This window comes from Lepus europaeus, chromosome 19 (genome assembly GCF_033115175.1).
Source record: "Lepus europaeus isolate LE1 chromosome 19, mLepTim1.pri, whole genome shotgun sequence".
Classification (NCBI taxonomy): domain Eukaryota; kingdom Metazoa; phylum Chordata; class Mammalia; order Lagomorpha; family Leporidae; genus Lepus; species Lepus europaeus.
The window spans coordinates 60,679,634-60,694,639 of record NC_084845.1 but is presented as its reverse complement, the minus strand read 5'-3'; the positions used below and the strand labels follow the sequence as shown (position 1 = coordinate 60,694,639).

The 15,006-nt window shown below is 57.7% G+C and overlaps 2 protein-coding genes across 3 annotated transcripts in view; one reads left to right on the top strand and one right to left on the bottom strand.

Moving 5' to 3' along the window:
- Positions 1-5,264: 5,264 nt before the first annotated feature.
- LDHD (lactate dehydrogenase D) lies at positions 5,265-9,899 on the top strand. The gene is made up of 11 exons (XM_062176138.1): positions 5,265-5,352; positions 5,476-5,588; positions 5,725-5,866; positions 6,082-6,223; positions 6,349-6,508; positions 6,797-6,996; positions 7,076-7,204; positions 7,278-7,405; positions 7,810-7,900; positions 8,021-8,132; positions 8,209-9,899. The coding sequence occupies exons 1-11, from the start codon at positions 5,281-5,283 to the stop codon at positions 8,372-8,374; spliced, it is 1,455 nt and encodes a 484-aa protein (XP_062032122.1). The 5' UTR covers positions 5,265-5,280; the 3' UTR covers positions 8,375-9,899.
- A 54-nt stretch (positions 9,900-9,953) lies between these two features.
- The window catches only part of ZNRF1 (zinc and ring finger 1), a 123,159-nt gene continuing 118,106 nt past the window's right edge, over positions 9,954-15,006 (bottom strand). Inside the window, exons 4-5 of one of the 2 annotated variants that reach the window (XM_062176140.1) lie at positions 13,729-13,820; positions 9,954-13,033 (exon numbers count right to left, since the gene is read on the bottom strand). In XM_062176140.1, coding sequence (XP_062032124.1) covers positions 13,763-13,820 — 58 coding nt within the window. In that variant the 3' untranslated portion in view covers positions 9,954-13,033; positions 13,729-13,762. The remainder of the gene's footprint in view (positions 13,034-13,728; positions 13,821-15,006) is intronic. The other variant, XM_062176139.1, reaches the window with a different exon arrangement.

Genomic DNA, 15,006 nt, shown 5'->3' with positions numbered 1-15,006 from the left:
AGGCCCAACAGAGAGCAGCAGGGCTGCCTGCCCCATGCCCAGGTGAGACCAGCCCAGAGCGGAAGAACCATGAGGTGAACCGCGGACTCCTGGGCAGGAGTGAGTGCTATCTCCTGAAGTCACTGGGTCTCGAGCAGTCCGTCACCCAGCAATAGGCGACCGATACGGTGCGGTCACAAATGGGACAGAGTTAGCTTTTCATGTTAAAACACACTGAACACTGGCCAGACAAATGTCCCCACACAGCTCCTCAACACAAGGCTGTCAACCGACCTCCACTGGGTCCAAGCCCTGTGGCCTCGGAGCAGCAGCGACCTGTCTGGTGTCATAAGGAAGACCCTTACCACATCTCATTTCCCCACTGGACCGGATCGTTTTGTGTTTCAGTATGGTGAGAACACAACATGACACAGACCTTCTCAACGGACTTAAAGCATGCAAAGTGGCATTGTTATGTGTAGGTGCGTGGTCAGATCTCCCCAGCTGACTCCTCTCGCATCACTGAAGTGTTACACCTGCGATTAGCAACCTGCTGGATTATCTGCATCCACACACTGGCTAAGGACCACGGTTTTCTTCTGAGATGGGTTCACTGCCTTACATTTAAATATTTACTATACTTGGTGTTGCCTTGGGATTTGTATCTAATTTCATTTTTTTTTTTCAGAGACACAAGTTCTTCAGAACGTTTGTGGAAAATGTATGTTATGAAAAAAGTAAGCATGCATGATTTCAACATTTTTTGCACCAAAAGAAATTTATTTTTAAATTCCATTTTCCGCAAACTTTATGCATTTGTTTATTTGAGAGGCCGAAAGATAAAATTCTGTGGTTCACTTCCCAAATGCCCGCAATGGCCAGGGCTCGGCCAGGTGGAAGCCGAGAGCTGGAACTTCAGTCCAAGTCTCCCAGGAAGGTGGCAGGAACGCAGGATCCGCGTGGCAGGGAGCCGGAGCCAGGAGCTGGTGCTGGTGACTGGGCCAGGGGCCTGGATGCTTCACTGCTGGGGAATGATTCACTCCCGATTGTCCAGACTTTCTGAAGTCACCTTGTACCATGTGTTAGTAATTCCATCTTCGGGGCCGGCGCTGTGGCACAGCGGATTAAAGCCCTGGCCTAAAGTGCCGGCATCCCATATGGGCGCCGGTTCTGGTCCTGGCTGCTCCTCTTCTGATCCAGCTCTCTGCTATGGCCTGGGAAAGCAGTAGAAGACGGCCCAAGTCCTCAGACCCCTGCACCCACGTGGGAGACCCAGAAGAAGCTCCTGGCTCCAGATCGGCTCAGCCCCGGCCGTTTCAGCCATCTGGGGAGTGAACCAGCAGATGGAAGACCTCTCTTTGTGTCTCTGCCTCTCTCTGTAACTCTTTCAAATAAATAAAATAAATCTTTAAAAAAATAATTCCATCTTCACTATAATGCCTTAAGGACTCACCTCTTTCAAACACCCGTTTTCTGTGTGCATTGGGAATATCTCTGAACTTCCTACTCGCTTCACTAATCTGTGTATTCATGCACCAACATCACACAGGAAACTATTGTGTTTTACCGTATGTTTTGGTATCTGATAGGGCTAATTCCCCTAATTGATCCTATAATTTCTTTTTCTTTTCTAGTAACAGATTTCTTTTTCAGCTTAAACAACATAAATTTATTTCTCACAGTTTCATTCAGTGCAAAGTCGAAGATCAAGGCATCAGCAGATCCAGTAATAGACTTAATTTTTTTTTTCATTTTCTTATTTGAAAGAGAGAGAGAGAATCTTCCAGCCACTGGAGTACCTGGGGAGGGGGGGGGGGAGAGGGAAGAATCTTCCAGCCACTGGAGCACCTGGTGGTCAGAAAGGACCTGGGTCAAGCACTTGGATCCCTGTCACCCACATGGGAGACATGGATGTTGTTTTGGGCTCCTGGCTTTGGCCTGGCCCAACCCTGGCTGTTGCAGGCATATGGGGAGTGAACCAGAGAATGGAAGATCCCTCCCTCCCTCCCTCCCTCCCTCCCTCCCTCCCTCCCTCTCTCTCTCTGCCTTTCAAATAAAATGGAAAGAAAAGGGGATGGGGGCAGGGGCTAGCATCAGGGGAAAGAAGATGGTGTTGAAGAGGCCCTCAAGGGCACAGCTAGAATAATATGAACAACAAAATACGAGGCATCTCCAACATGTTCCTAGAAAATGCATATTATAAAAAACTACACATGGCTTTCGAAAACTTTTGCACCAAAATACACTTAGATTTGAATTCCATTTTTCATGAACTTTTAAAAGCACCCTCATAAATAGTAATAGTATTAGATGATACTCTATAGAATGTAATAGTTACACCCAAGTCCACGCTGACAGCCAGGAAGTCAATGAGGGAGAAGCGGCGCTCTTCCTCACAGAATAACTATAATTAAATAATAGAGAAATACGGGAAACAGAGGCCCCAGAAGCAACAACCACAGGCAAGATCCCCTAATGGATGTTAACCACAGTGGTCAAAGTTGGTTTTTTTTGAAAGTTTGATTTATTTATTTAGAATATTTGAAAAGCAGAGAGACAGAGAGCTCTTATCTGCTGGCTCACCCCAAATGCCTGAAACAGCCTGGAACTCAACCCAGGTCACTCACGTGGGTGGGAGGGGCCCAAGTACTTGCACCATCACCTACTGCCTCCCAGGGTGCACCTCAGCAGGAAGCTGGAATCAGAAGCGGGGCTGGGACTTGAACCCAGGCCCTCCGACATATTATGTGGGCATCCGAAGCAGTGTTATAACTGCTGAGACAAATGCCCACCTCCACTTGGAACTTTCAAGACCGTAAGCTTGCTGGAACATGGACCTGGGCACGCAGCACCATCCATGACGAAGCCTTGCCACAAACAACGGAATCTAAGCCCCTGGGTCTGCGCGATTCGATAAGGCAGACCAGCAGAACGAATCAAAGTGAAATGGAGTGAAAATTCATCTCTACCCGGAACACATGACCCAGCCTCTTTAAGAACTGAATGGGGGCCAAAGCTGTGGCGCCGTCAGTTAAGCCTCTGCCTGCGGCACCAGCATCCCATGTGGGCGCTGGTTTGAGTCCCAGGTGCTCCACTTTCCAGGCAGCTCCCAGGTAATGCACCTGGGAAAGCAGTGGAAGATGGCTGAAGTCCTTGGGCCCCAGTGTTGTACAGGAACGATGGCTTATGTATGAGGAAGGAGAAGACGTCATATCCCACTGTTCTTCAGGATCACCTTTCTAGAAAAACAAAACCCGGCGGAAGTTGGTTTTTTTTTTTTTAACATTGTATTTTTTTTTAAAGATTTATTTATTCATTATTTGAAAGAGAGAGAAAGGTCCTCCACCTGCTGGTTCACTCCCCAAATGGCCACAATGGTCAGAGCCGGGCCAAGCTGAAGTCAGGAATGAGGAGCTTCTTCTTGGTCTCCTACGCGGGTGCAGGGGCCCAAGGACTTGGGCCATCTTCTACTGCTTTCCCAGGCCATAGCAGAGAGCTGGATCAGAAGAGGAGCAGCCAGGACTTGAACCAGCGCCCATACGGGATGCTGGCACTGCAGGCAGTGGCTTTACCTGTTAAGCCACAGCGCCAGCCCTTATTTATTTGTTTGAAAGGCAGAGTTAGAGGGGCTGGTGCTGTGGCACAGTGGGTTAAAACTCTCAAATAAATAAACTTTTTTTAAAAAGTGAAGTGAATGGCTTGGGGAAGAAAGGAAAAAGGGAGAAACGGTTGATTTAAAAAGATCGATGAGGCACATTAAGCAAATGCAGGTGTGGATTTCCATGGGATCTTGATTTGAACTGAGCAATTCTAAGAGGCACTTTTTTTTTTTCCCGGATGACCCAGGTAAGCGACACATTGAGGGTAGAAGTGTGAACTTACCAAACAGAAACTGTGGGAGTCCATGGTTTGGGACTGAGCTCCAGCGCTGGACCCTAACAGACCTAATCAAACCAAAATGGAGCTACTCATACTAAACGCCACATAACCAACCTGGAACTTTAGGGGAGCAGAGAGATCCTCAAATAGACCAGCATTACCCGAAAACGGGAGATTCCAGTCTACAGCCATCTGATAAGGAAGTCCTGTCTGCTTTAATTCCTATCAAAAAATTAAGTAACCTGGCCAGCGCCGTGGCTTAACAGGCTAATCCTCCGCCTTGTGGCGCCGGCACACCGGGTTCTAGTCCCGGTTGGGGCGCCGGATTCTGTCCCGGTTGCCCCTCTTCCAGGCCAGCTCTCTGCTATGGCCCGGGAAGGCAGTAGAGGATGGCCCAAGTCCTTGGGCCCTGCACCCCATGGGAGACCAGGAGAAGCACCTGGTTCCTGGCTTCGGATCAGCGCGATGCACCAGCCGCAGCAGCCACTGGAGGGTGAACCAACGGCAAAAAGGAAGACCTTTCTCTCTGTCTCTCTCTCTCACTATCCACTCTGCCTGTCCAAAAAAAAAAAAAAAAAAAAGTAACCTGACATCAATCCGTCAGGGGTCTTTACTCTTCTGCTTCTTGGTCCCCATCTTGGAAAACACCTTTTTGGGGCACTGTGGCCGAGCAGGCTGGGCTGAGCCGCCTCAGCGCTGGCATCTCATACTAGCACTGGTTTGAGTCCCGGCTGCTCCACTGCAGATCCAGCTCCCTTCCTGATGCACCTGGGAAAGCAGCAGCAGGTGGCCCAAGAGTTGGGCCTCCGCCACGCACATGGGCAACCACATGGGCAACCCTGGAGGAGTTCCTGGCTCCAGGAGGAAAATCCAGTGGGGACTGCAGCTGCATCCATCTTTGCCTTCACCTACCTGGAGAGCGACTGCTCACCCTCAGTGCTCCTCTGCCAGGAGGACTTCCTGACTTGCTTCACTGCCTCGCCCATCCCTGAGGTCCCTGGTCATGGCTGGCGCCTACTCTAACTGTGACACTGTGCTGAGACCTGCAGGTGGCTCCGCGAGGGCACAGCCTGTGCCCTGGCCAAGGGTCTGGCTGGAGTTCAGGGTGTACAGGAACAGGAAAGGAAGCTGGAAGTTGGAGGTCAACGAACAGGCTGGAGGAACCAGGAAGACCTGCAGCCTCCTCAAGGAGCCTGCGTTTGTTCGGGGGCCTTGCTGCTGCCCCTCCGTTTCCTGAGGTTTCTGATGAGCTTCCCCTCTCCTTGGGAAGTATTGACCCTGGTGCCCCCATCTCAGCAAGGGCCGCAGGGACCACCTTAAACCGGGGCCACCTTAAGCAGGCCCCACCCCCGACTCAGCCAATGGGCTGGGCAGAGGAGCTCGGAGGCCACTTGCCCACTGCTCCTTGGTCGCTGTCTGGCTATGGCTCACCTGCTCCGGGTGGCCCGCGGGGGGCTGTCTCCCTGGAGGGGTTACTGCTCCAGGGGGACGCAGGTAGGCGGTGGACGGGAGAGGGGCCCGAGCTGAGCGGCCCCCACCCCTCCCACCTGTGAGAGGGGCCGGGCTGTGGCCCCGGGCGTCTTTCGGTGACCCTGGTGGTGCGTCTCTCTCCCACAGGGCGTGCTCAGCGAGGGCTTCGTGGAGGCGCTGAAGGCGGTCGTGGGCAGCCCCCACGTGTCCACCGCCGCCGTGGTGCGAGAACAGCACGGGCGCGATGAGTCCATGCACAGGTGAGGGAGGGTCCCGCTCCCCACCACCGCACCCACCCACCTGCCTTGGGTGCTGGTGTTCTCCATCCCTGGCCCTCTGTGTGGTCGCAGGCCCAGCAGGGCCCATGCGCCCTGACTGGCCTGGGACTGCTTGCAGGTGCCAGCCGCCAGATGCCGTGGTGTGGCCCCAGAGCGCGGACCAGGTCAGCCAGCTGGCAGCCCTGTGCTACGGCCAGGGAGTGCCCATCATCCCCTTCGGCACCGGCACCGGGCTTGAGGGAGGAGTCTGCGCTACGCAGGTACAGCTGGGGGCCCTCTGGCCCAGGGGTATTGGCCGCATCACACTCGGCACAGGTGTGGCTGCCTCCTGGAGCACACACAGCTGTGGGCCGGCCCTGCCTGCCATCCTGGGCCCCCGGCCACCTGCTCTGGGTGCTCAGCCAGGGTGGGGTGCAGGGGACCGTGGGCTGGTGGGAGACCAAAGCCCATTGGCTTTATTGACACCTCCTGCCAGGGTGGGGTCTGCATCAACCTGATGCACATGGACCGGATCACCGAGCTGAACCCAGAGGACTTCTCTGTGGTGGTGGAGCCTGGTGTCACGCGCAAAGCTCTCAACACCCACCTGCGCGACAGCGGCCTCTGGTTTCCTGTGGGTAAGCCCAGGGCTCCCACGCCTTTCCGGGGGCCGCCGAGGGCTCCCCGGAGGCAGAACTGCTCTGGGGAGCCCTCCTCTCCCACCCGGCCCTGAGCTGGCCTCTGCTCAAACTCCACCCTCCAGATCCAGGTGCCGACGCCTCTCTCTGCGGCATGGCGGCCACGGGGGCCTCCGGCACCAACGCTGTGCGCTACGGCACCATGCGGGATAACGTACTTAACCTGGAGGTGGTGCTGCCCAACGGGCGGCTGCTGCACACTGCGGGCCGGGGCCGGCGTTCCCGGTGAGCACCCTCTGTCCCCAGCCTGCGGCCTTGAGCCGTGGGGGCTTCCCTTCTTCAGCCTTCTGCAGGTGGGTAGGCTTCCGAGGGCTGTGGCACCATCTCGGGGGTCTGCTGTCGCTGCACGGGGCCCATTCCGGTGGTGGAGCCGAGAGCACTGAGCTGGGGGACGGCTGCCTCTGTGGCCATCGGGGCTGAGGGAGGCTGCCCCAGACCTGGGGACCTGGGGACAGTGCTCTGGGTTCCAGCTGCAGGCTCTGGGGCCAGACAGAAATTCCTCACTTTGTACAGGAAGAGTGCAGCTGGCTATCACCTCACGGGGCTCTTTGTGGGCTCGGAGGGTACGCTAGGCCTCATCACAGCCGCCACCCTGCGCCTGCACCCTGTGCCCGAGGCTACGGTGGCTGCCACCTGTGCGTTCCCCAGTGTCCAGGCTGCTGTGGACAGCACTGTGCAAATCCTCCAGGCTGCAGTACCTGTGGCCCGCATTGGTGAGTGGGGAACTGAGGCAGTCAGGGTGTGCTCCCTGGAAGAGGCCCCATTGGAAGTCGGCCCTCTGCTCGCTCCCAGAGTTCCTGGATGACATCATGATGGATGCCTGCAACAGATACAGCAAGCTCAACTGCTCCGTGGCACCCACGCTCTTCCTGGAGTTCCATGGTTCCAAGCAGGCGTTGGAAGAGCAAGTGCAGCGGGCAGGTATGCGGGGGCAGGGCTGGGGCCTGAGCTGCCCAGGGGAGGGCTGCTGTCGACCCTCTTTCCCCCATCGTAGAGGAGATCGTCCAGCTCAACGGGGCCTCCCACTTCTCCTGGGCCAAGGAGTCCGAGGAGCGCAGCCGGCTCTGGGCAGCACGGCACAACGCCTGGTACGCGGTCCTGGCCCTGCGGCCGGGCTGTAAGGTGAGTCGGGGTGGAGGGGAGACTCACAGCTCCGCTCATGAACTTGTCAATTCAGCGCCCTACTGTATGGAGCAGTGGGCTGCAGCACACAGTGTGCATAGCCTGGGGTGACAGACTAACCCATCGAGGCACGGGCCTGCTAAACCCTGGGCAAAAGTGTGGGGCTCTCAGGATCTACTTCCTGGAGGAAGTGACGGAGAGGAAGGTGTTAGCTCAACCCTGGCTCCAGGCAGCTGATGCAAAGCTCAGAAATATGGGGGCGCTGGGGGACTTGCACAGGGGCCCAATGGAGCCAGGTCAGAATGGCGGGAGCCCAGGGCCTGGGGAACACACCTGGGCCAATTGCCTGGTGTGTGTGTGGGCGGCAGGGCAGGGGGGACCTCAGCGGCCACCCTCTGACCCAGGGCTACTCCACCGACGTTTGTGTGCCCATCTCCCGGCTGCCGGAGATCCTGGTGCGGACCAAGGAGGAGCTCAAGGCCTCAGGACTCACAGGTTCGGCCTGCTCGCTCCTGGAGTCAGTGATGGCGCTGACCGCTGCCTGGGTCTGGGGCAGGGGAGTGGGGGGGCGGGAGGCTGGGCTGGAGTTGACGGCTCTGTTCTCGGAGTCCCCAGGAGCCATTGTCGGGCATGTGGGCGACGGCAACTTCCACTGCATCCTGCTGGTCGACCCGGAGGATGCAGAGGAGCTCCGGAGGGTCGAGGCCTTCGCGGAAGAACTGGGCAGGTGGGGGCCCGGCCGGGGGAGGGAGAGGGAGGGGAGGGCTCCGGAAGAAGTGCTGAGGACTGCTCCCGTCTCCCAGGCGTGCACTGGCGCTGCACGGAACTTGCACCGGGGAGCACGGCATCGGGCTGGGCAAGCGGCAGCTGCTGCGGGAGGAGGTGGGCCCTGTGGGCCTTGAGGCCATGCGGCAGCTCAAGGCCACACTAGACCCCCGAGGCCTCATGAACCCGGGCAAGGTGCTGTGAGGAGCTCGGTGAGCCCCCATGTTCTGGAAACTCCCGTCACGCCACTGAGCCTGCAAGGATGGACAGGGCTCCTCCCCTGCCCTCTTCCTGCCTCAGGCCTTCAGTCCAGCCGGTGACTCAGGGTGGCTGCTGACAAAGCTGCTTGCTCCCTGCTGTCACACATCTCTTCCTGGGTGGGACAGCCAGGGTGAGCCCACCCGATGCCCTCAGGCCTCTTCACTGCTAGGGGCCCAGACCCGAGGCAGGATGACAAGAACACTCCTCTCCTGTGATGGGAAAGGACCTCTCTCTGCACTGGCGGGTCCTTTCCTCAAAGCCCAAGACACCTGAACCTTGCTTACAGCTACTGGACACTGGCAGGCAGCACCCCCATCCCCACCTTCTCCTCTCAGGTCTGGCCAGCCCGGTGCCACCATGGTTCTGGGCTTGTACACTGATCTGCTGCAGCCCGGGGAGGGGGCTTTGGGGGTGGGAAGCATGCCAGTTAGTTCCCTGTCCCTTGCAGACACTTCCCGAGTCCCCCAGGCGCTAATACTGTGACCATTCTCCAAGCAGCTGCAGCTCCCTGTTGCTAGAACTGGGCCACACTCCTTATGGAGCGGTGTACTGGCACCCCGAGCACTTTTGCGTTCAAAGTCAAGTTTCCGTCCATCCTGGGCCTGTCTTGGGATACCCTGGCCAGAGCTCTTCTCAGGTACTAGATAGCTGTTCCCTGTGAGCCCACAAGAGGGCACCCGATACCACAAAGCTCAGTCCCCACATCATCTGCTCTGGGCACCTGCTGCAGGAAACCCACCCCAAGTTCAGGGCCACTGGCTCTCCTCCCAGGGTAGAGGAGGGGCCTAGGGGCTTGGAACACTCTCTGAAGCCCCAGGGACTTGTACCTATCCTATCTCCCTCACCTCTGCACCTTGGGCTCCTTAGAAAAGGGGTAAGAAAGGCATCCTCCTGCTAGCCTGGGAACTCCCTTCCTATCTCCCCACCCCTTGGAGCCTCATCTCTCCCAGCAGCCATTTAGGCCCTGGGCTGAGGGAGTGTCCCTGCAACTCCTCAGTCCAATCCTGGCCCCAGGATCCCCTCTCCTGTGCTGATATCGGGCTCTCGCAGAGGGCAGTGACACCGACCTAAGCCTCGAGGACATGCTCCCGTGACATTTCTGTCCCTTGGCTGCTCTGGTTGCGAGCAGAGGCTGTGCCAAGGGTAGTATGGTGGCCAGTCTCACTGGTCCTCTTCCCCCAACCACCCCGGGACCTAAGCAACCCAACTGTGGCGCCGCGGTCCCCCGGCCCCTTCCCCTTCTGCAGACTGCCCGCCGCCGGCCGTCACAGGCTGTCTCTTCCGCGACACGGGCCCCCCCACCCCCCCAGTGCCTGGCAGCTAGTGAGGTGCTCAGCAAATGGCCATTTCCCCACAATATTTTTTTTATTAAGAAAAATTCCAAACATACAGAAAAGTTCAAAGAACAAGTACACCGTTCACGGAAACAGCAGCCACTGCAAATTCAAACAACGAACATTTTGCCTTATTTGCTTTGTGTATTTTTTTGGGGGGAAACCACTCAGAATTAGATTACACATTTCTTGAAATCATTCACCTATATAATTCAGCATCCATCTCCTAAGAATAAGGACGTTCGCCTATAAACCTCAATACCAATAAATGGCTATTAGATGTGTGGTCTTAGCGAGCGGCTCCTGTCCAGGAACCCCAGGAAAGTGACGGGGGCAGAACACACCTCCCTGCTCCAGCAGGTTCTCTCCCCTTTCAGGGCAGAGCAGGAGCAGCACAGGATTCTGGGAGCGCTGCAGGAGGAGGAGGACAGCACCAGCTCTATGGGGGGAGCCCACACAGCCAGTCCCACCCATGGGTCAAGTTCAGAGGACGTGACAGCCAGCAGAGGGCTGCGGTGTGCCAGGCGGGAGCGGAAGTCAGCGGCGGGGGTGGGGTGGGGGGTGGTTAGAGTTGGGGGGTGAGCACCAGCCCCCAAGAGCCTGGAATAGCACCCAGTGTGGGCCACGACCCTGCCCCACACAGCTCAACAAGCCGCTCGGCCACTGGCAGCACTGCCAAAGCAGCCGGGCTCAAGCCAAGCCGCCGAGGTGGACGCGCACGGCCTCCGTCTCCAGGTCCAGGGGTCAGGCAAGGAGATCTCCTTCAGAGCTGGGCCCTGCCCCGCCAGCTTTGCTGGTGGAATTAAATATAGAACAGGGAGACACAGTTGCCAGGCAGAAGCAGGAGGTGCTGTGAATAGAACAGTGCCCTTTGCAGTGACAGAGCCACCAGGGAGCCTGCTGCGCATGTGCCAGGCCTTCGGGGCAGGTCCCCTGACCCTCCCGGCGACTTCTGAGCTGCGTGACGCTGTCCCTACTCCACGGGTGAGGATGCCGAGGTTCAGATGAACGCAGTCCTTCCCCCAGGTCATTCTGCCAGGAAGCAGAGGGCCCCAGTGCAAACTATCGGAACCCCCATTCTTGCCACTGACTCTCACGATGGCGTTTGTGGGTCCTGCGGTCTCCATGTCAGGCCGGTCCAAGGCTGAGGCGGAGGCCTGCAAACTTCTTCGGCACATCTGAGATGCTGTGCGTGCTCGCCTGCCTTGGCTCACGTGTGCCTCACCGGCCTGGGGTGAACACCTCGAACACAGCAGGTGCTTCAGGAAGCATCTGAGGGAGGTGACTGTGGCGGTGGAGCCCACAGGCCCAACTAGACCCCTGGGCCTGGAGGCGCTGAAGCCCAGAGGCAACAGCACCAGGGGCTGGCCTGGCAATGGTGGGGCAGAGAAGGCGCGGGTTGTCTCCCGTCTCCCTCCAGCACTTTACTTTGCCGGCTCTGCGGGAGGCTCAGGACTGCCACTCCGGAGCCTGTCTGGCCAGGGACAGGAGCTGCTGCTCCCCTGCCCTGAGCTTCCGGCCAGCTTTGGCAACTTGTGTGAGCTGGGGCGGCTGGTTCTGGTTCAAGGGCTCTGAGCTGGCTGAGCCCCAAACCAGGGCCTCTTCCCGGGCCACAGTGGAACATGCCCATGAGTCAGCACTGAGATGCGAACAGAGCAACAGGCAGGGCTGTGGGACTTGGGGTGGGGAGCAGAGGCTGGGAGGGAGCTGGGCCCGGCCGTGGAAGAACCCATGTCCTTGCAGCCTCTGGTGGCTGCGAGATCATTGCCCCCGCACATCTTTACATCTTCGCTGAAGAGTCCTGACACCAGCTCTGCACAGCAGCGGAAGGCTGGCTCCATGGTGCTCACGTCCAAGGGTTCGTCGCCTCGTGGGACGCCTGCCTGACCCGTCGTCACCTGTCCTCCTCCCAGGGAGGACAGTCTGAGAAGCACTTCACACACCTGCAGCCCCACAGAGGGCCCGAAGGAACGCTAAGGAGGTAGTGAGGGAGCGGGGAGCAGGCTCGGCCCCGTTTCTTGGCTGTATAACAATACTTCATTAAAATAGAATCACACAGTGCATCTTTCATTAGACGTGATTTTAATGCCATATCAAAACACCTCGACTAATGAAGAAAGCTTCTCTCCCAAGCTCTGAACATTTTTTTAAACGTTTCATAAGTTTTTTTGTTTTTTTAATTTTAATATATAAATACAGAAACCTATCTGGCATGGGCTGATGCCATGTGTGAACCCCCAGGGCTAAAAGTTCTCAAACGGAGCGCCTGAAAACACGGCTGCTTGTACACATTTCTTTAAGGAAGTCTGTTTAAGTTTCCTGGAGAAGAAAAAAAAATTCCACAAGGGCCTAAGAAAAATGTTCAGGCATTTTTGCAAGACACTTGTGATTGTTACACCCTCCACACTGACCAGACCGGGAGGAAAGAAGGGGAAAGACACGGGCGTGGCGGTGGGGACAGAGTCCTTGACGGGGTTTTCTTTTGGCAATGAAGTCAAGATTCCGGGGTCCCCAGGGGAGAGAAGTGCAAAACCAAGCCAGAAACACGGAGAGGGACCCTGGGGAGAGGGCCGGCTGGGCTCGCCCTGGCTGAGCGGGTGACAGCGGGCAGCAAACAGCGTTCTGTAAACGTCACGAGGGAAAACACCAGTCGACACTAGACTTTTTTTAAATAATTTTTTTTGTAAACACTTTAAAGACAGACCCACAATGCCTTTCAAAGGTGAAAAAGAAGACACCCTCTCCCCTGCGAGGGCTGCGGGCTGAGGGAAGGACAGCGGTGGGTGCAGTCACTCTTCTCAACGCGCGCGCGCTCAGCCAACCTGGCGTCCTCGGGGAGGGAGGGAGGGCCACTTCCTGGCAGTCAGTGCAGAAGGGGGGGCCCTGTTCCCACTGGTGTCCCCAGCTCAGCGCTGCCCCTGTGTCCGGTGAGCCTCCTCTCGGGAACAGGGGCCGCCCGTCCCTGTGTGGACCGCAATGAGTGAGTCGTGCTCCGTCTGGCCGCGGGCCGGCCGCCGCATCCCGCCAAGGCAGGCAGCCGGGGCTGTCTGTGGTTCGGTCTGGGCAGGGCCCCGAGGCCAAACATCATGCCGGAATCTGGACCTGCACTGCCGGGCCGGGCTCCGCTCCCTCTGCCTCACTCTCACCCTCGCTTTTTCTTCTCCCCTTGTCATCAGTTTTTGAGGTGAAGGTAAAAAGAGCAAATGTCCCTGATTTGTCTGACATCATCAGCTGTTCTGGGAGGTTACTTGGAATAAATAAAATAAACCTAACAATAGAAAACAAAACAAAAAGAGGAGAGAGAAAGAGAAAGAAAAAAGAGGTCCCCAAACCTTTGGGTGTGAGGGAGGTGAGGTGGGGCTGGGCTTGTGGTTCCCCTGGGGCTTTTGCCTACTCGTTCGCCAGGAAAATGCCAGCCCAGACCTGGGAAGGCACAGGGCCGGATTCATCTGGAAGTGGGGTGATGGGTGAGGCAGGTGGCCTGCAGGTGGAAGGACCAGCAGCAAAGCCATCGCTGACAAGGCTGTGCCGTGGATGAGGCACAGGCCCGTGGGCTGTCTGCTGAGTGTGGGCCACATACCTCCAGCGACAGGGAGGGGGTCATCTCCCCAGCACCAGGGCACTGCGGGAGGGCCAAGCGGAGGTGGGCGCAGGCTCAGCGGCTGGCCCAGGGCATGAGCTGGGGGATCTTTCTGAACCCTCCCCAGGCAGACTGGAACTCACTCAGCCCCACTGACTCCAACCCTGCGGATGCTCGTCACATTCACGCACATGCCATTCCGTGCTCGTCCTTCCTCAGGGCCCCATCTCTGAATGACAACTACCTGCTAAGACGCGCCTCGCCTCGCCTCGCTCCTGCTCCTGCTCCCTTCTTGGTGGGGTGTGTAAGGGCAGCCCAGCTCCCCCACCCCCCGGTGACACGACCCCGAGCCTGGAGCTGAAGCACCCCACTCAAGGGCTCACCTTTGAGAGCAGTCGGCAAGCAAGCCCGGCAGGGTCAGTCCGCAGGGTGTTCTGGACAAGATCTGTTCACTTCAAACCACGAGTCTATGCAGCTAGGGGCAGGGCGGCAAGAGGAAAGCACCTTAGCCAGGCCGCTCCCTCCAAGGGGGCGCTTTCCCAGGGTCAGGAGACCCTCAGGCTTCCCCGAGCAAGGCCTTCCTGCACCACCCCTGAAAAGGACTCCAGGAGAGAACAATCACATGCCACTCTCTGAAGCAGGGAGAAAGGAGAAACCAAGACGCAGGCCAGCTCAGCCCAAGGCCGGCTGGCTGGCCAACAGTGGGTACAGGCTTTTAGCACTGCGGGAGCAGGGGGAGTGGCCATGAGGGGGCCCAGGAGGGCAGCATAGCCCCCAGTGAGAAGGGTACGTGGGCAGACTGTGCAGGGCAGCCCCCATGCTGAGAATCAAGCATGTCCAGAGCTTGAGGGCAGAGAAGTGGAGCAGAGAATGGTGGACCTGCCCGTGGCTCCAGTCGCTGTGGACCTGGGAGAGCCCCTTCTCGGGTCAAAGAGCAGTGTGGGGCTGGCTGCCTCCCCAGCAGGCGACCTGTTAGGAGAGCCCCAAGCTCTGCCTGGCTCGGCTGGGCACCAAGTTGTTCCCAGAGAAGGTGGGAAGAGGGGCTGGCCCTTTGCTAACAAAGCAACCCAGGGAAAAGGCTGCCAGCCTGAGTGTCACAGACGCTGAGTGTCTGTGTCAAAGAGGAACCGAGACTGCCCGAGCCAACTTCCTGATTCGTAAGCCAAAGTCTGGACCGCTTCGAAGACAGGAACCAGGCAGGCGATTTGTGAAACCTTCCGAAGGGCTAGAGTTTCCTTTTCTAGAAACTTCTGGTTAGTACCTCCTTGGGACATGCAGGTTCTGTGCTGGCATCCATACCCAGAATTGCACTCCCCACCTTGGCCATCCATGAGCCTCCCCTGCACCAGCCACGTCTGTGCCAGGCAGGGCTGTCCCCCTGGTGCCGCACGGCCCTGAGGCAGGCCTGGAAAAGCCCTCCGAGCAGGAAGCAGCTCTGGGCTCGATGAGCTGCAGAGCAGCAGTAGTGGCCACGGGCGCACAGCGCGTCCTCCCGAACTGGGCAACGGAGCAGCGTCTTTCCAGTCGGGAACGAGAACGAGGCTCCCGGAGCCCCGCATGGATCTCGGCCCCACTAATTACAGCAGCTCCTGTGCCCTGCCCCACAGGTAGCGGCTCTTCCGGCCACCTGGCTGCTGGGGAGGAGGTGCGCGCAGGGCAGT